The sequence below is a fragment of the Capra hircus genome, chromosome 12 (assembly GCF_001704415.2).
Source record: "Capra hircus breed San Clemente chromosome 12, ASM170441v1, whole genome shotgun sequence".
NCBI classification, from domain to species: domain Eukaryota; kingdom Metazoa; phylum Chordata; class Mammalia; order Artiodactyla; family Bovidae; genus Capra; species Capra hircus.
The window spans coordinates 69,864,242-69,889,824 of record NC_030819.1 but is presented as its reverse complement, the minus strand read 5'-3'; the positions used below and the strand labels follow the sequence as shown (position 1 = coordinate 69,889,824).

Genomic DNA, 25,583 nt, shown 5'->3' with positions numbered 1-25,583 from the left:
GTAATGTGTGGCCAGCTGTAATGGTTTCCTGGCATTTTGAATGGACTGTAAGACACAGCTATTTGAGAACATGCTTGGGTGCGTGGTGGGGCTTAGGAGGTGTTTTATGGAGAGCCAAACTGTACTTGAAATTGGACTCAAGTGACTGGCCTCACCATTTACAGACCTGAGTATATGCAGCCAGATATGGGCTGGGCTTCAATTTGCAAGGTCTCAGGTTGCGCCGGGAGGAATGGGGGCACCCATGCCTTGAGTGGTGATCTGCCAGGAATGTTCTTTACACACCGAGGACCTCATACTTGGCTAAGCTTTCTCCTGTCCCTTATAGGCAGTCTTAGATAATTTTAAAAGTTCTTGTAACTGAGCAAATCAAAAGTTGAATGAATCTCTACAGAATAATATTCTTTTGAATGTACATCTTTGTAGTTTAGTCATAAAATTGTCTCCATGACTTTTCCAGTTCTTTTTATGAGGTCCAAATTCATCTTATCAACTTTGAGCCTACACTATTGAACCATTTCTGATTCTTTGCAGTGGTGAAAACTAAGTGAAATATTCATTTTGAATAGCAGGAAACAAAGATAATTTCCTCTCCTAGCTTCCAGCCTTTCTATAATGCTGACTAACCAGTGTGGAAATTGTGCTAGCTGTTGAAAGCTCTGTGGAGTTTGTTGTAAATAATACTGATTTTTCTTCAGGAACATCAGATGGCATGTTGGAACTTTATGAAATTAGTATCATCTGTTGGGAATATTTAAATTTTTATTAAGTTTTCAATATTACAGTATGTATTTTTCACATTTTCTGGAAAAAATATAAATATAGTAATCTTAATTGAAGATCATGTCATTCTTTTTGATTAAGTAGCTTTGGATCTTTAAAAGTGATTTTTATGTTAAAATTAAGTATATGAATTCATGTGATTTCTGTGTTATAAATAAAAACAGACTTCTCAAATCAGAAAGTTGGAATAGAAACTTAGATTCTTCAAGTTGGCTGGCAGTTTTTTTCAAAAGAAAATTTTTTCTATGTTTTCCTCCAAGGAAAGACAAATATATATATACCCAAATAGTCATTCCTAGAACCATGTCCATGTATTTTACCAGCCTTGCCCTAAGATTGAATAAAAATTGTGTAGGTATTTTCTAAATATCAAAAACTACTATATGAATAGTTAGTACCCCCAAAAGAGATGTTATTTCATAAATGACCAACTTAGAAGTGCTTTGAACTGGTTGATATTTATTGGTTAATTAGGTTTATTGTTAAGGAGACTCAACTAGTGTCCAAAATTGGTTTTATACTGATCAATATCCAAGACAATATTGAGAGGCATATCTATGGTTCAAGGGTTGAGCAGAGTTGACTAGATTCAGCTATCATTATAGATATCTTTAAAGAGAAATTTTACACTACCTTGGGAAAAAAATGCACCACCTGTGAATGCTGATTCTATATTCTATATAGAATATATTCTATATTTATTTATAAGTAATAGACATATTTACACATATTAAACTTTGCATAGCCAACTTTTATGGTGAGTCATATTTGCTAAAATTGTTATTTAAAAGGTCTTTGGAAAAGGTATCTGGTAGGGCTTTTGCTTTTTATCTGCCTAGTCTATGCGGGCCCCTTCTTTCCGCTGACATGATTCATTAGTGCTCTAAGTCTGTGGGCTTGAGAACTATTAACGATGAATGATATTAACTGCATGCAAAGTGTGTGATTGATAAGTACTAACACTCAGTTTTTTATCATTCTTTTTATTCCATGCGCCATCTTTCATTCTTCTGCTATATTGTACATTTGAAATTAAATCCCACAATATGAAATTCGCTTCATTTCCATACAACCCTATGCCATTTGTGAAATGCTGCCGCCCCTTTGGTTTTTCCTGGTCCTTGTGCGACTGTACGCGGACTGGCTCTCTCGCTCTCCTGCAGACCCAGCCCTCACTCTTCCTCCTATCTCCTTCAACAAACTTACACAGGCACAAACATGGGACAACTCTAGCTACTGTGTTCCATCTGAAGGAGACGGTGACAATGGTAGGTGGCTTTGTACCTGTTCTTCAATGTGCTCATTGGTAAGCCAGTGAATGAATATGCTGAACCTTCGTTTCTCTGCAGCTGAAGATAGAATGTATTCTCCTGCATGCCTGACTTAAGAGATAATAGGAAACCTGGAAAGTCCAGAAAAATGCATATGCATTATTCTCTGGCAGTTTGTTAAACTATGTTTAATTATCTTGAACATTCTGAATTTTGGAAGGACTGTACAATAATTTCTTCTCTATTTTTTCTGCGTGGGTATTTTTTTAGTGTGTGTGTTTGCTTGTTTATAAAAATTTGGGTTTTTGTACATTTGGATAATCTCTTCTGAACTAATGTTTTTGGAGTTTCATCTTTTATTATCTAGGCTTTCGATAATGAGATTTTTAAAGTGATTAAGATACACTATGACTGATCTGAAAGGAGTGCACTGAAAATGGTTAGAAGTAAGGAATTTCTAAAAATGAGGAGAAATCACTTGCTTTTTTTTCCTTTGTAAATTGTTTGTACATTTTGACTTTTGATAACTTCAGCCCTTTCATCTGTATAATATTCAAGAGGGCTTCCCTGGTGGCTCAGTTGTAAAGAATCCACCTGCCAATGCAGGAGATATGGGGTCGCTCCCTGGGCCCAGAAGAGCCCCTGGAAAAGGAAAAGGCAGTGGACTCCAGTATTCTTGTCTGGGAAATCCCACGGACAGTGGAGCCTGGCACACTGCAGTCCACGGGGCTGCAAGAGAGCTGGACACAACTTAGCGACTAAACAACAACAGATATTCATGAATGGTAAATTGGCTTGAGAATCAAATGTGCAAATAAAAAATTGAGGATACTCAGCCAGGATTAATGTGGATATTGTTTGATCTCATGCCACTATATATCTAAAGTAGCCTAAAAGATGAAAATAAAATACATATAGTTATTTAGATATACTTATTACAGATATCTCAGTCTCCATATTGGTCTGTTAGTTCGGATCGTAGGCATTTTACTCCAAGATGCGAAGTAATGAAAGTAACGTTAAATGAAATAGAGTATGATTTATAGGGAAGAGAAGTGACATATGGGGTAAAACCACAGTGCAAACACAAGAAGATCTATTTTCTGATGTTATTTTTTTAATCTCAATATCAATATGTTACATGTAATGAATAGAAACCATATATGTAAAACATTTGTTGTGATTTCTGGTCAAAATTCAACCAAAAATGCTTTTTCAGACTTCTTTACATAGAAGGATAATGTATATTTTGGCAGGTTAGTTACAAAAGGAATTTTATTATTTCATAGATTTCTAAAATTTCAAACCAAAAGCAAGTGTGATTAAACAAGAACAACAAGGAAACCAAAGTTCCTTCTTGTATCACCCCACTTTAAATCCTGGAAATTGAGGAAGGCTAAGTAGAAACTTGCTTGATAAACTATTCCTTTACTTAAAAATAAAGGGGAGAGAATCATTTTCGTTTCTCAGAAAGCATGGCTATTTATGGATCTGATGATGTTTAAAGGAAATAAGGCCTAGAATGAAAGATCTATGTGTGATTTGGTATTTCCTTAGGAATGATATCTGAAAAAGACTTTTTAAAGCTAGGTAAGATTTAGATGTAGCAGTAAGATTTCTATCTTTATAAATGAACCAACTAAAACAAGAGAGGTGAGGTGACCTGCCTGGCTCACCCTGCTAGATAGAGGGGGAGCTGGGCCATGCCCAAGGGTCCAGTCTCCTCTCCACCATACCTACCTTCTCATCTGCAGCTGGTTATTGAGGATTTTTGTGCAAGATACTTTGTGCCATATAAAGTCTTAAGATTTCCATAGAAAATAATCATTGTGAAAATCTTCCTGAAAATAAAATAACCATGTAATACTTATCTGATATTTTTTCTGAGTGAAAATTCTAGGGATTCACATGTAGCTATTATAGTGTACTACACACACACACACACACACACAATAACAAAGGGATGGTTTTCAGTATTAATCTACCTGGGTCAGACATTGGGTAGTTGTTATTTTCCCCTTTTTGCAATTTGTCTACAGTATGCCCTAGGGAAGGGATAATTTTCTGTTAATTATCTGATAATTTTCTGGCAGCAGAAGTCTTTTCAAATATTTGTGTAGGTTCCCAAATCTGACCTTTCAATAACAATCTTCATTCTCTTTGAGCTAAATGTTGCTCCAAGAGCAATGTATTTGAATACATTTTCCAATGCATTTAAATTTTTTTTCAAACTTTAAACTTTTCATCTTGTATTGGCATATAGCCGATTAGCAACGTTACGGTAGTTCCAGGTGAACAGCAAAGGGGCTCAGCCATACATATACACATATGCACTCTCCCCTAAACCCTGCTCCCACCCAGGTGCCGCCTAACATTGACTAGAGTTCCACGTGCTTCGTTGGTTATCCATTTTGAATATAACAGTGTGTACATGACCTTCCCAAACTCCCTAACTATCCCTTCCCCTCCCCCAGCAACCATCGGTTCATCTTCCAAGTCTGTGAGTCTCCTTCTGTGTTTTTATTATTATTATGTTAATTGGAGGCTAATTACTTTGCAATATGGTGGTGGTTTTTGCCATACATTCACATTCTCTCTCTGTTTTGTAAGTGTTCTTTTAATTAATGAAGAAACACTGTATGTATTCCCAAGTATGTGAGCTAAAGTTGGAAGAGGGAAATAGCCTACGTTTATGTTGTTCTTCCTGGTTACTCTGAAACAGTAGATCCCATTCAGAGGCCCCTCATGGCATCTCAAAGCCGATTACCCCATCAGTTTTGTTTCCTCATATTTGCGCCATTGTCCAATATCTGTGGTTATCTCAACCTGTGAAAATAAATGGCATCATATTCCCACTCTACCCAGCATAATGCAACTGGCCTTTCATTTATCGTTTTTGTTAATTACTTTTGGTAAAGTTGGCATGTTTATGCCTTGTTCACTGCCATGCTTTGTATTAAAATTCCCACTTTTTAAAAAATGACAATATTGAAGGAAAATATTTAAAGAAACACATTCGAAATAATAAATATTGCTTTCTAATATTTTGTTTCAAATATATGTCATTTCCAATTCCCATATCTTCCCTAAACTCATTCTTCAAAGAAATTAAAAATGACAAGCTGGCTTAGGAAGTCCTCGGGAGTTTGTGTTTCTACAGTCCTCAAAGTCCTGCCTCCTAAAATGGGTGGAGAAGGATGTGGACCTGTATCCCTGTCTGTCTGCCCCCTGGGGCTGGAGAGGGTAGCTTCAGTTCAAGTTGTTCTTAACGTGAACACTCCACTTCCGCTCCTTCTCTTGCGCCCTCTTACTACTGTGCCGCTTTCTTTCCTTTCCCCCTTCATTTTGAAATTAAAATTGTTCCTGCCTTCCTTTGAAGTATTTTCTCTTTTTCATTTTCAACAAATTGGTGGGTGCTAATTTATACTTAACATTGATCTTTAAACTATCACTGGAAAGTGAATGACTGGACGGACATACCTATCTTGGGCCAGTTTTCAGACATTTTCTGGAATTGTTTTTACCATAATCTTACACTTCTAGGTATTATTTTCCCCATTACAAAAATGAGGAAACTGAAGCTGGGAGGGGTTGCTTCAGTGGTTCTCAATCCTGGCTTTATATTGGAATCACCTGGGCATTTTTCAAACAATGGCTGCCCATGCCCTACACTCAGAGATGCTAATTTATTTGGTGTACTGTGGAGTCTTCACACTGATTGTTTTGCTGATTTGATGTTCTGTTTAAGCAGGTAAAGACCCCTGGGTTAAATAAACTGCCCAAGACAATAGAGAGGAAATTTGAGCCTTCTGAGGGCAGAGAATTTATCTAATTCATTTTTAGGTACCAGAGGGAATAAATGAATGTATTAATCAGATTTCTGATTCACATTAACTGGATCTACAGCTCATGATACTTTTTCAAAGCCACCCTATTGCTGCCCTTGAATCGGTATGTCTTTAACATCACACCCTGTCCAGGTTTTTTAGTTTTCAAGGGGAAGTGGAGAGCTGAATTCCGAACCTCATCTGTCCACAGAGAAGAAATCTGGAGTTAAATTTAGATAATAAAGGTTAATAATATCCACCAATAATTTCTATGCAAAATGCTTTTCTTGTAATAAATAGCATTTCAGGGAATTTTTAGAGGAGTGGGCTTTCTTTGCTTAACTGAAAGATACTTTTATAACAGAAAAAATAATAGTTTCTTGTGCACATCCTTAAATATCTGTTGAAAGTTGCTCAGTTGTGTCCAGCTCTTTGCAACCCCATGGAGCCTGCCAGGCTCCTGTGTCCATGGAACTCTCCAGGCAAGAATACTGGAGTTGGTAGCCGATCCCTTCTTCAGGGCATCTTCCCAACCCAGAGATCGAACCCAGGTCTCCCACATTACAGGGGGATTCTTTACCATCTGAGCCACCAGGGAAGCCCAAGTAAACTGGAGTGGGTAGCCTTTCCCTTCTTCAGAGGCTTTTCCTGACCCAGGGATCGAACCAGGGTCTCCTGCATTGCAGGTGGATTCTTTACCAGCTGAGTTACCAGGGAAGTTCCAATATCTATTGAGTGCCTACTGTGTGTTAGGCATGATGTACTTTACTGTGGACTCCGCTCCGAAAAAGACAGACTAAATCTCTGCCTTTGTGAAACTTTTTGTTTTGCAGTCTAAGGCATTCAAACCTGGAAACTAAGCTTTAGGAGATTTTTGAGGTGACTGCTTATATCAGGGTAGGGTAATCTCTGCCAAGGTACCCTCCAGATAGACTGATTTTTGTTTTCTTACTTGTTTGTGTTTTAAGATGTTTTGATGTGGACCATTTTTTAAAGTCTTTTTTGAATTTGTTACAATACTGCTTCTGTTGTTTATGTTTCTTTTCTTTTCTTTTTTTTTTTACCATGAGGCATGTGGGATCCTAGCTCCTCGACCAGGGATCGAACCCATACCCCTTGCGTAGGAAGGGGAAATCTCAATCGCTAGACCACCAGGGAAGTCCCAGATTGTCTGATCTTTGAATGAGGGAGTTTTTGAAACACTTTTTGTTGTTGTTGTTTATTCATCGAACAAGCTGCTTTCTTGGACAGGGGTAGAGGTTTAAATTGGAAACAGACATAAACTCTGTATTAGGGAGTCCTGTGGAGAAAATCAGATCTATGCTGTGAGACAGAAAGTGATGAGTGCCGTGAGAGGCACAGATAAGGAACGTTGTGCAATCATAGCTGACAGACCATTCCCAGGTCAGGGATGAAGATGATGAAGAGAGTGAAGGAGGAGGTAGAGATAAGGGGAAATAGTAGAATTTGACCTGTACCTGCAGAATGAATTCGATATTCTGCCTAAGCATATTCATCATTCCCTGCAGAATTTTTGCTTAGAAATTTGTCTCTGTATGTATAAGTATGAGCAAACCATCCTTTTCATACTTTGAATGTTATTTGATATATAGTAACTAGCCAGCGAAGCAGGACTCATTTTTTTCCTGCATCTTAAATCTCCCGTTTCCTTGCCTTTTCCTGCCCCTTAGGCATATATACACGTGTGTGCACACAGGCTTCCTGGGTGGTTCAGAGGTCAAGAATCTGCCTGCCAGTGCAGGAGCTCCAGGAGACATGATTCTATCCCTGGTCAGGAGGATCTCCTGGAGGAGGAAATGGCAGGTCACTCCAGGATTCTTGCCTGGAGAACCCCATGGACAGAGGAGCCTGGTGGGCTACAGTCCATGGGATCGAAAAGAGTCGAATATAGCTGAGCACACACACACACACACAAACACACACACACTCACTTCCCTCATATACATCCTCCCTCTGCTCACTTGTCCCAGCTTTTTTTCCTTTTTATTTACATTAATCAGTGTGGCATTGGCTTTGAAAAATATTTATTATAACAGGGCGGCTCTTGTAGTCCCAAGTTAACTTTTATTCCCCTGAATTAAGTAGGGGAGTTCTTAAATGTAGTGATAGAAAATTAAGGAAGGCTAGAATAATTGCTCCATAGATCAATTTTCTGAAGCTTTGACCAAACTGGTCACTGTATTTATTATTTAAATATGACTTGGAAAGAAAAAAAAATTGTAGATAGTATAATCAGAGCTACCATAATGATCATATTAAAATTATTCTGTCATAACAAACTTATGTGCTTTGTAGATTTATTATCAATCTAAGTAATTCATTTTAAATTCTCATATATTCTACAATAATTAATCTATTTAGAAAACTAGTAGTAGTTTCCAATAATTTTATATACATTTGAAGTGTTCATTTAAAAAATAACAGTTCGCATATGTTTTAACATTTTTTGACTGCTTATATTCATAAAGCAAATACCTAAGCATGCATTTTGTATTTTTTGAGATGTATGGGCATTTAAGATGAAAAGCAATACCAGGTATTTAAAACCCAGACACCATTGCGTTGTTATCTCACATAGGGCTCTAACAGGGCATAGATACTTGAAGAGTGTGCTGTTAACCAAAAGCTCACAGTTAATTTAACTTCCTGATAGCTTTGTATTCAGAATGAAGTCTGCCAGTAAAAACATATTGGAAATATTAAATGTGTAATATTAGATAAGATTGCCCGAAAAAAAGCCGAAGGAAAATAAAACCCCCAAAGAAAACATCGGATTTGTTTAAACGGAGCTGGCGCTCCCCCTTGCGGACAAGTATGTGTATTACTCAACTAAGTCCACATTCCTTGACTTTTTTGGTAAATTTGGTTGATTTCTTTTCTTGGAGGGTGTGGATTTTTTCTGGACTTTCCATTTTAATGTATGCTCTTCTGATCACTAAGTTTAAGTGGGTAGATTCTTTGACTGGGCTCTATATGGTGCAAAGGCAACTTTATCTCATCTCCCCCTCCTGGTTGGTCTACCCTGCTTCCTTGGCCTGCCTTGCCTTTATTTTTGAAACAATTGGTCTCACTTCCTGTGGGGTTTGGTTTTTGTGGGTCTTGGTAACAAGACTTTGGCTCTTTCCACCTGTGACTTCCTTAGGGGGCTTGAGACAGAAGCCCAGGCCCCAGGCTGACTTCTCTCTGAAGTTCCAGGTGTTTTATGTACAGTAGTCATCCCGTTGCCCCATTAACTTCTGTAAGTCAAGGATTTTTTAAGATGTGTCAACTTGCTGGTCCTCTATAGAGCACCAAAGTGCTGATTCAAATATCCTAGAACTGATTTAGAAAGAAAATACCTAAATGTGAAAAGCATAGTGTAAGACATTCATTAAGGTGTTTTGATTCAAATATACAAATTAGGATTAAAATGACATAGTTGTATGAATGTAGGATAATTGACTATATGGTGGGCCCCAGTTTTTAATTCAAAGTATATTTGTAAACCATATTTAACAATAAATAAATTGAATTCGCTTTTAAAGTGGCTCATAGAAGATGTTTGTCAGAATAGAATAAATGTCATATAATCTTCTTATTCTATATTATTGAAGATATGGTGATTGAAGCAACTAGAATTGCAGTATGTCGGTGCAGCCTTCTATGTGGTATTGATTTGTAAAATTGGAGTTCTCTGCCCCAGATTTTCTGAAGCCCTGCCCCCCATCCTCCCATCCCCACCTCTCCCAATCTGAAAATCTATGGGACACAGAAAACCAATGACAGCTCTTAACCACTCTTTGCTCCCTCTAGTGCGCATGGGAAGTTGATAGTCTTAATAAGAATCTAAAGGAAGAAAAAGATTCAAGTTTAAATCTGCCCTGTGCTTTGTGTGCTAATATAAATTGTTAGAATCACTGCCCATATGTAGAATATTTCGTGTTTTCTTGATAGTCTTTAAGAGATGTTACCCTTCAAAGTTTGAGAACATTCATTTTGTCTGCAGTCCGAGACTTAACTCCTTCCAGAGTTGGCACTGAGAGTTGCTATTCCTGGAAGATTGTAATTTTAAGGACCTGCAGGCAAAGATGATCTCTTAAAACCGCCTCCCATCTTGACAGCTTTTCTCAAAGGAATCTGCGGTCATCTCTGAAGAGCTGACTTAGGGATGCACTTTCAGTGACGTGATAGAAGCCAGAATTTCCCCTGTACACTCAGACAGATAAGCTTTGGGAGTGGATAGTGTGTAGTTCTTAATCCAGGCTGATGAAAAAACCTCAGCCAACAAAATCATTAACCTGTGCTTGTTTATAACATGTACAGAGATTCTGTCTTATTACTTGAAACGGAGTATTCAAGTTTAACGAAAGGATTGTGAAACCTGGCGTGTAGATGAAAGCTTGGGATAGAAGCAGTGGAAAAATTACAGGAGGGTTCTGGAATAATACCGAGGATGACCAAGCCCTTTCCTGGATTCAGCTGATCGTTTGTCCACACAATGCAGAGTAATTGAAAACATAATCTTCTCTAGAATATTTGAATCAAGCTTTTCATGTGAAGTCAGAATTTCCTGTTTTTGTGAGTGGTGAATGAATTATTTGGGATAAATGAACTATTTGATTCAAACATGAGCAGCCCGATACGGCAGTCTTGTACTAGACACTCCATAAAGGCTTTCCCCCTTTCTCTTCTAGTGTTTCTAAGACCACAGAGAAATTTGGAATCTATAGACCCACAGTTTACGATTCGGAGGAAAATGGAACAGATGAGAGAAGAGAAAGAGCTGGTGGAACAGCTCCGAGAGGTACCGGGAAACATTGTGTTACTGAATAATAATTTCCAGCATTGAAGCAGCATTCTGTATTTTTTAAAAGTAGATTTTGAAATACTTCAAACAGACGTGGTTTCAAATCTAGCCAACTCGCCTACTGACTGTCTGCTACTGGGCAAGCCCTTTCACATCTCTGAGTTTGAGTTTTTTCCTATATTAAAACAGTGGTTCCCATCTACCTTTGTGGGATTTTGTGGGGAATCTATAAGGTAATATAAGTAGAAATACTTAATACCTATGTATAAAAGTTAAAACTTGTAAAAATGTGTTGTTATTAATGTATTTAATAAGATTACATGACTTTAAAGGATGTTTATGGTTATCCCTGCTGGGCAGAATTTTCGAATGTCATTTAGTAGGCAAACCATTTGAGTTCCTACCAAGAGTGAAGTCTCGTGCAGGGCGCTCGGGGAGATTTCAAGCTTGGGGATGGCAGGAGCCGTGGCTGTCTTACTCCATGTTGTGTTTCTGTCCCCAGCACAGCTCCTAGTGGCAACTGTGTACACGTTTGTCTACCCTCATGGTCTTTGTGTCTAGTTAGGAGGATCTCACATAAGTATGTGGAAGGTCAAACGGCCGCCCAAGGATCAGTTCCCAAAGAACACACTGATATTAGTTATTAAAGGCAGCATGTCATGAATTACTACAGAAGTTCTTTTATGTTCAAAGAGAAGTACCATAGCCATTAGCTAGAAGAATACAGGAAGCTTCTTGGAGAGGTGGATTTTATACTAGAGCTGCTGCTTTCACTCGCCAGTGGTTATTGATTGCTGCTCTGTGCCAGGCCGTATAGTCTAGGTGATGGAGAGAGAAAAGAACAGAAAGGTCTCTGCTTTCATGAAGCCTGTTGAGAAGAGAGAATAAGTAAGAAGGAAACAAATAAATATACAATTTCAAATCACAGTGAACTTTACAAATGAGCAATGAATGCTATAAGTAAAATTAAAGCTGAATTTAAGGTCGGTCAGAATCTTTTTTTTGTTGTAGATGATGCCTTATATGTGGTTATATAAGTCGCTCAGTCATGTCCAACTGTTTGCGACTCTGTGGACTGTGGCCCGCCAGGCTCCTCTGTCCATGGGATTCTCCAGGCAAGAATACTGGAGTGGGTGGCCATTTCCTTCTCCAGGGATCGAACCGGGCAGATGCTTTATCCTCTGAGCTGCCAGGGAAGCCCCAAAAGTATATATAGGTAGTCGGGTGGAAAGAGATAAAAACCCGGAAACTCCTCACCACCACTTTAAGCACTGTGGTTGACTCAACAGTCACATTGGGCAAGTCAGACCCCTGTCATTTGCCTCGAGTATTTGGATGTGCTGTCAACTTGGGAGGCGAACTTTCAGAGCTATGTGAAAATAAGATGAGAAGTTGAGACAAGCCTCTCAAAGAGTGATATAATTTTATCTTAAAGCCTGGGTCATATTGATAGCTTATGTTTTAATTTAATTGGAGACTGAAAGCAAGCTTAGAAAAAAAAATGTGATGTCTAGACACACGACAGTTCTGAAAGAGAATTATGCAACACTGTTACACACACTGATTTTCAAGTGCTTTACTTATTGCAAATCTCCAAATTAAGTCATCCTTTCTTACAGTGTTACCCAATTATGAGGAGCTTTTGCTGTAAAGCAGAAATTTATATTTGAAATTTAAAAAATTGATTTTCCTGCTTTTGAGGAGCTGGGGTAGATGTACTTTTCCCCATTCCTCTCACTAAGTACAACTAAAACCCTTGGCAATTACATATAAAATAAGCATAAGAGCACTCTGAAAGGTGGAGAGAATAATTCAGACCAGCTGGGCTCCTTGGGACTAGGAATGACTTGGTGATGAGTCCAGTGGGTTTTCTTTTTTTGCTTCATCTTTATCAGACTTGGAGCTGAAGTAGCGGAAACTGGAAATGCTCATGGGAGCAGGTTTTTTTTTTAAAAAAGTCCCAACAAAAGCTTGCTTACTCTACTCAGAGGACCAGAAAAAGGACAGCCTAGGAAGACAGAACGGAGAAGGCGATGGCACCCACCCCAGCACTCTCGCCTGGAAAACCCCATGGACGGAGGAGCCTGGTGCGCTGCAGGCCATGGGGTCGCTGAGAGTCGGACACGACTGAGCGACTTCACTTTCACTTTTCACTTTCATGCACTGGAGAAGGAAATGGCAACCCACTCCAGTGTTCTTGCCTGGAGAATCCCAGGGATGAGGGAGCCTGGTGGGCTGCCGTCTCTGGGGTTGCACAGAGTCGGACACGACTGAAGTGGCTTAGCAGCAGCAGGGAGACAGAAAACTTTTAGACAATAAATGCTCTACTCCAGCTACAGAAAACCTGTGGCCCCATCCCTACCTATGGCTGCAAAGATGGAATAGGCAGCTGACTTTCTCCTCTGCTGGGATGATGTCAGAGAAGGCCAAGTTGGGAGCCAGGAATTTCATCCCTACCAACTAAAAACAATCCCATCCCCTCCCATGGTGTCAGTGGAACCTATACATGGGGACCCTGAATTTCTATCCCAATCCCAGTCAACTGACACCAAGTGGCAATCTGTGTTTACACAGCAGTAGCAAGGTGTTGCCTTCCCATTCCCTGCCAGAGCAGTGTCCAAAATAGCTAGCCAAAAGAGAAGTTTAAATAGGATCCAAAGTCTCATAACGTAATACCAGAAATGTCCAGTTTTCAACCAGGAAAAAAAAAAAATCACTCATTCTACCAAGAACCAAAATGAATGTGAAAAGGTATGACAGCACTGTTACGGCAGAGATGTTAGAATTATCTGGCTAAGATTTTACGGCACTCACCGTGAAGACTCTCCCACAAGTAGTTATGAACATGGCTGAAACAAAGGGAAAAAATTGAATGCCTCGGCAGAGGAATAGATAATCTTAGCAAAGAAACAGAAGACATTAAGAAGGACCAATGGAGATTTAGAACTGGGAAATACATTATCTGCAGTGAGAAGCCCAGGGGATGGGCTCAACAGCATCACAAAGCATCAGTGAACTGTAGGAAAGAACGACAGGGATTACCTAATCTGGGCAGCAGAGAGAAAAGACAGACTGAAAATAAGTGAGCAGAGAGCCTCAGGGACCTTTGGGAGTTACTGTAACCGATGATCTGCATTCTGGTCCTGGGAGTCCTGGAAGGGGAGGAGAAGAGAGCAGGGGCAAAGAGGTACTTGGGGGTGGCAGGAAGTGGGTGTGACTGCAGAAGGGCCACGCGAGGGATCCTTGCAGTGAGGTACATGTTCTATCGATGTCAGTGTCCCAGCTGTGTACGTACTTTTGCAGGTTGCTCCCTTAGAAGGAAACTGGGAGAAGTGTACCTGAGATCTCTCTGTGTGACTTCTTATAACTGCATATGAATTTATAATGACCTCAAAATAAAACATAGAATTTTTTTTAAGAAGGGAGAAAAATTGCCTTTTGAATGAAACCATGCTGCTGCTGCTGCTAAGTCACTTCAGTCGTGTCCGACTCTGTGCGACCCCATAGACGGCAGCCCACCAGGCTTCCCCGTCCCTGGGATTCTCCAGGCAAAACACTGGAGTGGGTTGCCATTTCCTTCTCCAATGCATAAGCACCCCTAATCTCTCTTCTGCCTGCTGCAGGCTACCTGAGATACATTACCCGAAATGTAATGTTTGGGTTGGACTAGGGATTTTCATTTGATTTTTGTTTATATTTACTTATTTTATTTACTTTTTGTTAAAATATAGTTGACTTACAATCTGATTTTAGTTTCATGTGTAGAGCATATTGATTCGCTATTTTTGTACATTGTAAAACAGTCACCACCGATTTGGCTTTTATTTGTCATCTCATTCTGGTTTTCTATTTTAATTGCTAAGCCTGAGGCAATATTGAACTCAAGAAGTGATTCCATTATTTTAAAAATTCAACCGATTAAAAATTTTGGGCATAACTGAATTTATTTTTCTACAGAGGGATTTTTATTTAATATCTTTTGAAAGGTTTAAATCATGTCAGTGTTTTCCAGGTGTTCTTATCCTTTATGGTGAAATTAAACCTCAGTTCATAAATACTCATAGCTATATTTTACCCTCAGTTGCCTGAGAGCAACTGACTTCCTGTTGATCTCTTTTCAGAGCATCGAGATGAGACTCAAGGTCAGCCTGCACGAAGACCTGGGGGCCGCCCTCATGGATGGCGTTGTCCTCTGCCATTTGGTCAACCACATCCGCCCACGATCCGTCGCAAGCATCCATGTCCCCTCACCGGCAGTCGTAAGTAACACCATTTAAGGAAAACTAACTCTTACATAAAACAAACTCCTTTGGGACAGGACTGCTGGTTAAAGACACTGATGGGGGTCACCAGGACCCTGTTCAAATCCTCTTTTGGACCCCAAACAACTTGAAAGAGCAGAAAAGGAATAGCGTGTCTGTTCTGTCTTTGTTTGGGGACTTTTTGGCCATGCCGTAGGGCATGCAGGATTTTTAGTTCCCTGACCAGGGATCAAACCCGTGCTCCTTGCCGTGGAAGTGTGGAGCCCTAACTACTGGGCTGCCAGAGAATTCCAGGGATAGCATTTCTGAATGAAGCAACATTTTTACTATAAAAAGGGAAACTATTTCAAGTAAATATGTAAATGAGAGAAAATGAACCACTTTCAAATATAAAGCAAATCACGTTAAAGAAATGACTGCTCTGCTTGCTAACTTTAAGACTGTAGAGACAGAGATTTATTCCTCACAAGCATTTATTTAAGCAGCGAGAAGTCCTTTTGGAAACCATTTTTTGGTTGGTAGGTTCTCTTCTAATGGAATCTATTATTTTATAATTATTGAGGATTTTAGGATCACTCTGAAAAGATGTAGGTTCTGCGTAAAATATCATTAGTAACCTGTCAGGGCCGAGGTTGGTTAGCTGGTCATTAATTCAGTAATTCCTTGACTGCTAGCTGTGCTCAAGGGTCGGTTGGAGATACCAAGGAAACGGAAAAGATCAGAAAGAGTGAGTGAAAAAAATCCTTGTCTCGCTGTTGAGGAGATAAAGCCAGCACTGGAATCTTTTCCCTGTACTTCATGGAGCATGTTACCATCAAGAAGAGAGGAATCAAAGATAAGCTTGTCTTTGAAGCCCACGCAGGTTTCACTGGACAAGTAGAGAAGAACGTCTGTCCACACTGTTGCTGTTAGATGAAGCAGAAGAGTTTAGGGGCTAAGAATGTAGTTGGGATTCCAATTCCACATCTTCACGAGCCACATGACTTTGGGAAAGTTATTTAACCTCTCTTGAACTTGATTGGCTCTTCTCTGTCACAGAACTGCTCTCATGAGGATGAAATGAGGTCCCGTACATGATAAACATGGGAATGCAAGCCACTGTGATCATTAGTGTTTATGAGCAGATTTGCAAAAGTCAGAGCCCCCAACCTCAAGACACAGTGTTCATAAAAGGTCACACAGAAGCTGCCCACTCTCAACCCCTCAGGGAAAGCATCTCGGTGGCACTATCTGTCTTACTTTCTTTTCTCTTGGCAGCAGGAAAAATAATCCCATTTCAACTCTCAGTTTTCTTTCTATACGGTTAAACATAATTTTTGCTTCCCAAAGACTGACCACATTTTGGCTTCAGAAAACACAGGGGAAAACCAGACCAATTTGTCTTCTGACTTCAATCTGCTCTATCTGCCTAAGTTTCGACAGTAAATGCTGTCCTGTAACCTAATGTGCAAAAGTTTTCAAGTCCAGACAGCTGTAAAGTTTGAACTGTGAACCAAATTCTCATTCAGTGATTTTCCTCAAATTATAAGAAAGAAACTATCATTCTTCAGCTCCCAATTTAAATATACAATTATGGTTTTATAAGGGATGAGACACTGTGAATCATGTATCTATATACATTTGTATATTTTGTCCTTCTTCAAGGGGAAAAACATGCTGCATTCTTTGGTTGCCACTTTTTATCTTTTTCCAATAAAAAACTTTAAATTGAAAATGTCATGTGAAATAATGCCTGATTAGAGAAAAAGAGATAATGGAGAACTGCAGGAGGAAGATAAATAGTGTCTTATCCCACTCCCACTGTTTACATCTTGGCTTTTATGCTCCTAGCATTCCTCCAACACAGAAGTTGTTTTGAACTGTGAGCGTCACATATATACGGTTTAGTAGTTTTTAAAATTTATGGAAACCTAAGTATCTCCCTGAGTCATTAAAATTCCTCGTAACCATGTATTTTAACAACTGTAAAATATTTTGTGCCTCGTCACTCAGTCGTGTCTGACTCTTTGCAATTTGCAACTCCATGGTCTGTAGATCCCCAGGCTCCTCTGTCCATCGGGATTCTCCAGGCAAGAATACTCGAGTGGGTTACCAAGCCCTGCTTCAGGGGATCTTCCCAACCCAGGGATCAAACCCAGGTATCCTGCATTGTGGACGGATTCTTTAGTTCTCCTTTTTAGAAATGTTTCTGAATCTAGTCCGCTTCTTAGAAATTCTTCACTGAGCATCTTGAGCCCCTGCTGACCAGGCCCAGCTGTGCTGTAGCCGTAGAACCTGCGTCTGCCTCTTCTGCCCCTTCCCGCTCCACTCCCGTGTTTGCACAAGCTGCTCATTCTAACTTAGAAGGCTGCTCCCCTGGTGCCTCTAAATTTAGCCTTCTAATAAAACCTATTGCTTTGGGGAGAAAGACAGTCATTAGCCTGGTGAATCAACCCTTAATATAGAAATATATTTGCTCATGGGAAAAGGTGATGTTTATGGTGTGCTTTTGAAGAAGGCAGTGGCAACCCACTCCAGTACTCTTGCCTGGAAAATCCCATGTATGGAGGAGCCTGGTGGGTTGCAGTCCATGGGGTCTCGAAGAGTCGGACACGACTGAGTGATTTCACCTTCACTTTTCACTTTCACGCATTGGAGAAGGAAATGGCAACCCACTCCAGAGTTCTTGCCTGGAGAACCCCAGGGTCAGGGGAGCCTGGTGGGCTGCCTCTATGGGGTCGCACAGAGTCGGACACGATTGAAGCGACTTAGCAGCAGCAGCAGCAGCATGGTGTGCTTTTAAGTAAAGTAAAGCAGGTTACACAACAGTATGATCTTATAAAAATAGTATGTGTGTGTATCCACACGTATACATTCATATACATGTGCAGAAATTTTGCACATGTATGCAAATATGCAGAAATTCTACATATAAACACATATCTATGTGTGTACACACCTGTTATATCACACATGTACATACACAGTGTCTAGAAAAATAATCCATATATTAACAGCTGTTCAGGTGGATGTTCCTGGATAATTTTTTTATTATCTTCTATTTGTTTATGTATTATTTTTCTCCAATAAACACGTATTACTTGTGCCACTTAGAAAGCTTAAAATTTAACCTGTTATTTCAATTATTCCTCTTAATAACTAATTACTTTTGAATGTTGCATTTATAGCCTAAACTTAGCATGGCCAAATGCAGAAGAAACGTGGAGAACTTTTTGGAAGCATGCCGAAAATTAGGAGTACCAGAGGTAACATCAAACTTAGTTCCAATAACTATGTTTTAGTAACGGTTTTATTTAATATATGTTTCAACCCACTAGGTATACTTCTTTGTCCATCCTTTTTTGTGTCCGTCTTTCTTGAGGAATGAGCTGAATAAGTTATAACATTTTAGTTTAAATTACTCTATTGCAGTGAAATAAAAATGGCTTAAAATGGTATGGTCAATTCTGAGGAAAAGGGGAACATTAAGGTTTTGAAATAGATGAGAAATTCCAAACTTAAAAAACGATTAGTCAGCATGATTCTCCACTCAGAGAGCAGCAGTGGCTGAAGCTTCAGGGAGCCTTCTGTGAGGTTACATAGGGTAGAATTTTGGAGATGGTGTTTTTCCTTATCCAGAGTTCTTAAGCAGAGCAGATCTGTAGTTGACTTTTCACACTTTTGGGGAATGTGGATCCAAATAATCAGCATTCATTGCAAATATTATAATTATTCTTATTATCATTAATAATTACCATTAATAACAGAAGTGTTTGTATATTGTTTCATAGTTTATTAACTGTTGAACTTATGTTTTCCCCTTTAGTCCACTAAAGGAACATAAAATGATTTCTTAGGGAGATAAAAGCCAGTCCACTCAATTTGGGTGTAATTTGACAGACTTTTCATCATTGTGATAAACAGAAATGGGCAGAAATTACATTTCTTAAATGTTCCAGGATAAAGTAACTACAAATGCTATCATGAGAGAATGTTTTTGAGCATGTGAAGGAATCATATTTTCATGTAATTCTACTCAGAGACAACAGTTAGCTATTGGAATTAGGGCTTTTTCCCCTCTTCCTCCCTTCTTTCCTTCCTGTTTTTCAACTTGGTGAGGTTTGAAGGTGAGGGTTAGCAGTGGGCTTCTAATCTTACTTGAGGAAAAAGGGAAAAATTTTAAAGCATCTTTAAATCAAAACTGTATCAATTAAAAGAAGCTTGCAAATTCATTTTTAAAAAGAGTATAATCTTTATATAATGTACTAAATGCCTTTATGATCTATCCAGAGGTCTTTCAGCAATGTTAATCTGTGTGTCTATATTGTATGTGTATATTTTACTATTGCACATACATTCCTAGCTGCAAATGTTTGTGAAATGCTCATACATGTACCTCTTTTAATAATTTGATTCCATCATGGGTTAATAAGATTTCCCATGTGTGAATCAAAATTATCATACCAAGTTTCAGACTGTAAATTATTCGTGTCTGTACTCAAAAGCACTGATGAGTTATCACCTAATTCCTTGTGATATTTTAAAACTCATCAGCGTTTTCTTGGCTTACAGTGATACAAAATGAAATGGGAATGCTCTTAACTATTTATTGTGGGTAAAGGTTGGTAATTATGGTTTCCTTTTAAAGTGAGGAAAAGGAAATTAAATTAGCATCAAAATGCAGAGAAAATTTTATCATAATTTCTGAATTATGCCGCTAGCACTAATAGGCAGCTGATAATTCCTGAGATGATTGAACTGCAAGGAGTAAATCATCTTTTTTTTGGCCAGTATTTCACTTAACTATGCTTAGTAAGAAATACATCATTAAGGTTATTTTTGAATTTTTTTTTTTTAAGATTTGAGATGATTTTCAAGTTCACATGGTGTATGTGTGTATGTGATTATGTGTACATCTATCTGTATCCATCCTGATGGATAATCCAACAGCATTTTACTGGTAACTGGAGTTATAATACATTAAGTTCATTGCTACTAGCAAAAGTCTATTGACTGGCTAGCAGTTGTACTTCTTTAATAAGATATGTTAAAGGGAGGGTGGAATATTCTGATGGAAACCAGAAATTGCCAATTGGAGAGCAACTGGCAAATCTTCTGTACACAGAAAGGAACATGTTTTCATCTCTTGGAATGAATGAGGAATAAATTATTGGAAATATGGAAATGTTTTTGTCTAGTAATATGATACTAAGTTGGGGGAGGGTTGGAATGACTCCTCCCCACTTAGATAAGGATCCTTCTTCCACTACTTAAGATGGCTGATGAATTGCAGTGTGTATGTGGCACACTGCAGTTCATGATTTATAGTGAAAAGGAAGTTATATCCCAAATCTAGTTGCAGAAATTTCCCCTTGCAATCAGGTATTTTAAAAGGCTGGTACTTAAGAGCAGAGGCCCTTTAACATTACGTTTTCTTTTTGGTTTCAAACTTAATACTTGGGTAAGAAAATATTCACTGATTTCCCAGTAGCTTAATGAATTGCTCCTAATGTACAAGCTTGTCCTCTCTTCTCCATTCATAGCTTATCTACATAAACATACCGAGAAGTCACAGAGATTGGGAATTCTGTATTTTTTAAGCTAATCTATGACAATGATAAACCATCCGTGTAGAGACTGAAAAGCCACAGCTGTGCTCTAGCCTGAGTTTGTTGCCCTTTGTAATAGAGTTACAATTTGAAACTACAAACCAGAGTCAGGGGCAGCAGCTTATTCACTTTTATTAGGTTTATCTGGATGGAATGTGGTTGTTAAGTTAAAACTATTGCACATAAAGCAATACAGTGGGAAGAAAACCATTTTTAAATTGTTCCAATTGTTATAGTTTATTATATTTTCTTTAGAAGTCTCCAGGGACACAGTCCCAGGTAACTGCCTCGGGGTTGGTCAAGGTTCATGGAGCATTTTATTGTGTGTTCAGTGGAGTGGCTTACCTATAAATGTGGCTTCTTCAGATGAGCTGCATTCAGAATTGCAGACAGTGTTATCAACCTAGTATCTCTGTGGAAGGTTAAAGTATGTAGTAGATGTGTATGGTGACCCTGCTGCTGCTGCTGCTGCTAGGTCACTTCAGTCGTGTCCGACTCTGTGCGACCCCATAGACGGCAGCCCACCAGGCTCCCCCGTCCCTGGGATTCTCCAGGCAAGAACACTGGTGACTCTAGACGTCTGTTATTTGTGATGTTTGGATTAGGCTGGACCTATACATTTCCTAGTCTAGGGCACAGTTAGGATTTGGCACAATTGATGCCAATGATAGGAGTTGACATCACAGAAAGTAGTTGGTTTGGAGTTCGGGAGAAATTCTGTTAGGGTTACACCTGGCACATTTGCCATCTCCGAGGGATTCTGGGATGAGGTAGAGGTTTGCTAATGAGAATGCCAAGGAAAGATCCTTAAAAACAACTTGGAAATGGCCCTCCCTGCCAAGTTTCTTTCCTGCCGGCAGAGTTAAGATTTCTTCAGGTAGTTATTTCAGTCTGGGTCACTTCCTGCTTCCCTGTGCCTTAGGTTTTTGGTTTTGATTTTGTTTTCTTCTGTTTGGGGCCAATTCCCCAACTAAAGGGACAGCACCTGGAAGGCAAGGCGTGAGTGTGAGTGTAGAGGGTCTGTGAGCAGAGGGAGGCACTCTTGGGGTTCGGGATAAATTAGCCACACCTGTGTCGTTAACTGGTTATGTGCCCAGGGTGAGCCTGTGGCAGCCTAGAGCCGTTAAAGCCATTCGCTGAGGACTTTTGACACCTGCCTCATCTTCTTGAGTGCTCACTGTTGAGAATTAGAAGTATTTTATTAACCTACAATGAAGAAAATGAGGTCCAGAGAGGTTACACAATTTCCTAACCTCACATTTGCAGCTGGGAGGGAGCAGAGCTGGCTTTTGAACCCAGGTCTGTCGGGTTCAAAAGCATCAAGCACCTGCCTTCTTTCTGGCTTACATGGAGGGTCTCTTTGATGGAGTTCCCTGCTCTGCAGACTGCAGGTGTTGGACTTAAGCGATAGATTAAGCCACGTTCTCCAGAGCCCTGGATTCTTTTTAAGGCCCCACCTGGGAGGCGAGGAAAGCCACTTGGGGAGGTTACGGATCATAACTGCTGCCTTGCTTCAGCTGCAGCAGTTTCTCCCTTGCTTGTGGCACATACTGACTTTCCAGTTAAGAGTTCCTTTGGGGGACAAGTGTTCTATTGCTAATTATAGTTTGAAAATCTCTGAACCCTTAAGGTTTCTTTTAGCCAGTAATCCATGGATGCTCTGCAGCCCCATGATTTAAGAATTGTTCCAGTTGCTTTCTGCCATCAGCTGCTCAGCTGCAGGAAAATTATCTCATGGAAATCTGGGAATTGGGAGATTTTGCTGGCTCCGTCCCAAAGACACCAGTAATGTTGATGCCAGTCAGACTGTGTGCTGTCTCTGACCTCTGGTGCAAGTGTTAACTTGATCTTGAACACAGGCTTACCCTTGGTGGGCTTCCAAGTTCTTCAGAATATACTCTCAATCACCAAAAATCTGACTTCAATTAAGCCTCCAGGTCATGAGGCATTTTGTGAACATATTGAGGCTTTCTTTGCCTTTTCTGAGTCATCTTGGTCATTCCTGGTCTCTGACCTTGATGTGGAGAATTCACAGTTGGCTACTGGAGGGTTCCCAAGTTTATCCAAACTTAGGGCTATTTTAGGACTCTTACTAGTCTCAGGTCAAGAGAAATCTCTCATTTGTGAAGCATCAAAAATACTAGAAAATATTTTTTTTCTTACCAGAAATATTTCACCTTGATTTTTTGGGGGGAGGGGTGGTGTTTGGAGAGGGAGACACTGAAATCTTTATCTGGAGAGAGATCCCGTGGTCTCTTTGTCTGAGGGAAACAAGCCTTGTCTTTTTCTGAAAGATAGTGCCCTAGTCTCTCAGCCTGCTGGGAAGCACCCATGTCTGTCTGAAGAGAGAAACGGTGGTCTTTCTCTGAGAAAGGTCCCTTAAGTCTCTGAATGAGGGGAGATGCTCTGGTCTTTCCTGGGAGAAGTCTGAAGGGGAGACACCCTGGCCTTTCTCTGGGAAAAGCTACCCAGGTCTCTGTGGGGAGATGCCTTGGTCTTTTCTCTGGAGGAAGTTGCCTAGGACTCTGACTGAGAGGAGATGGCCTGGTTTTTCTGTGGGAGAAGTCACTCAGGTCTCTGAGGGGAGGCACCAGGTCTTTCTCTGGGAGAAGTTGCTCAGGTCTCTGAGGAGAGGCACCCTGGTCTTTCCTAAAGAAGTTGCTCAGGTCTCTGTCTGAGGGGAGACACCCTAGTTTTTCTCTGGGAGAAATTGCCCAGGTCTCCCTATGAGGAGAGATGCCCTGGTATTTCTCTGAGAGAAGTCACTTAGTTCTCTCTCTGAGGGGAGACACCCTGGTCTTTCTCTGGTAGACGTCATCCAACTCATTGTCTGAGGGGAGAAGCGTCCTGGTCTTTCTCTGGTGGAAACCACATGGGTCTCTCTCTGAGGGGGACGGCCTGATCTTTCTCTGGGAGAAGTCACCCAGCTCTCTGTCTGAGGGGAGATGCCCTGGTTTTTTCTCTGAAAGGAGTCACTTAGGTCTCTGATTAAACAGAGAAGTTCTGGTCTTTCCTGGGAGAAGTCATTCAAGTCTTTGACTGGGGAGAAGCCTTGGTCTTTCTCTGGGAAAAGTCGCTCAGGTCCCTGAGGGGAGAAGGCCTGGTCTTTCTCCAGGAGAAGTTGCTCAGGTGTCTCTGTGAGCGGAGTCACCCTGGCTTTCCTTATGGAAGGAGTGCTTGGGTTTCTGAGGGGAGCCACCCTGGTCTTTCTCTGTGAGAAATCCCTTAGGACTCTGAATGAGGGGAGAAGCCCTGGTCATTCCTGGGAGAAGTCAGCCAGGCGTCTCTCTGAGTGGAGACACCCTGGTTTTTCTCTGGGAGAAGTTGCTTAGGTCTCTGAGGGGGAATGAGATTTCTCTCATTCCTGGGAGAAATCACCCAACTCTCTGTCCAGGGGAGATGCCCTGGTTTTTCTCTGAGAGAAGTCACCCAGGCCTCTACATGAGGGGAGATGCCCTGCTCTTTTTTTCTGGAAAGAGTCCCTCAGGTCTCTGAGGGCAGATACCCTGGTCTTTCCCTGGGAGAAGTCCCTCAGGTCTCTGACTGAGGGGAGATGCCCTAGTTTTACTCTGGGAGAAGTCTTCCAGGTCTCTGACTGAGGGGAGACAGCCTGGTCTTTCTTAGAAGTTGCTCAGGTCTCTGACTGAGGGGAGACACCCTGGCCTTTCTCTGGGACAAGCTGCTTGGGTCTCTGACAAGCAGAAAAGCCCTGGCCATTCCTAGGAGAAGTCGCCCAATTCACTGTATGAGGGGAGATGCCCTGGCCTTTCTCTGAGAGAAGTCTCTCAGGTGTCTGAGTGGAGACGTCCTGTTTTTTTTTTTTTTTTTTTTTTTTTTTTTAATTGAAGGAGTGCTTGGGTCTCTGACTGAGTGGAGACACCCTGGTCTTTCTCTGGGAGAAGTTGCTCAGGTCTCTGAGGGGAGAAGCCCTGGTCTTTTTCTGAGAGAAACCACTCACATTTCTTCTGAGCAAAGAAAACTTATTCTTTCTCTGGGTCAAGAACTCAGATCTCTGACTGAAAAGAGATGCCCTGTTCTTTTTCCGAGAGAAATAGCTCAAGTCTCAGTCTGAGGGGAGAAACCCTGTTCTCTCCTGGGAAAGAACAGGTCTCTGTCAGGTGTCTGTCCAAGGTGAGACTCCCTGGTCTTTCTTGAGAGAAGTTGCCAGATTTTCTGAGGGGATTGCCCTGGTCTTTTTCTGAGAGGAGTTGCCCAGGTTTCTGTCTGAGGAAGGAACCCTTGGTCCTGTTGAGAATGGACACGTTGTTTTCTGTCTCTCCAATTTAAATCAGAAACCTTGGCCTCCAACCTCTTTGTGGACCAAGGTCCTTCATTTAACAGACTTGCTCTCTTTAGAGGAAGAAGGAACTTGGAATTAAATGCACCTAGCTGCCTAGCGCTTCCTATTCATTACTAACTCCAGGGAGGAAATAGGGAAGAGGATTAGGGCAGCAGTTCCATGTACTGTACAGGGCCTCTGCCTGCCTGGGCAGCACAGAGGCCAGGGGTCCTTGCTGGACTGTGGGAGGGGAATGATTTCATTCCATGTCCACAGGGCAAGTCACTTGGTGTCAGTCCTCTGCATCAGCCAGATGAGTTAAAAATAAAATCCTAAAATATACTGAGAAGCTAGCGATGACTATGTTGATACATATGGAATTATGATTGAGTCTTCTTGTCAGTACCTTTCATATTTGTATTTTTTTTTTACTTTTATATGAGGTATTATTTTTGAAAATAATTGTAAAACCTTTCCTACTTTGCACCTGTGTTGAGGGTTTAGGACACTATACGTATAAAACTGATCTGAAATTTTTAATTGAAACACGTTTTATACATTGACGCTGCCTGTTTTGTTTGTTTTAATCTTAAAATAGGAGATATGAGTTCCTTTGCCTCTTTGAGCCCGGTGCCTCTTTTCTTCCCCAAATCAATGACTTTAGTGTCAATTTAAATCCTAACTAATAAACACTTTGAAGGAGTGGTGAGATTCTTATTATAAGCTTTATGTTTATATTTGCATTGATTATCTCTGAGGTTGGATA

General features: G+C 40.3%; 1 protein-coding gene across 2 annotated transcripts in view; it reads left to right on the top strand.

Moving 5' to 3' along the window:
• LRCH1 (leucine rich repeats and calponin homology domain containing 1) overlaps positions 1 to 25,583 on the top strand; it is a 221,550-nt gene that overhangs the window by 182,048 nt on the left and 13,919 nt on the right. Inside the window, exons 16-19 of one of the 2 annotated variants that reach the window (XM_018056756.1) lie at positions 1,947 to 2,051; positions 10,576 to 10,685; positions 14,810 to 14,947; positions 18,118 to 18,195. In XM_018056756.1, the coding sequence (XP_017912245.1) occupies positions 1,947 to 2,051; positions 10,576 to 10,685; positions 14,810 to 14,947; positions 18,118 to 18,195 (431 nt within the window). The remainder of the gene's footprint in view (positions 1 to 1,946; positions 2,052 to 10,575; positions 10,686 to 14,809; positions 14,948 to 18,117; positions 18,196 to 25,583) is intronic. The other variant, XM_018056757.1, reaches the window with a different exon arrangement.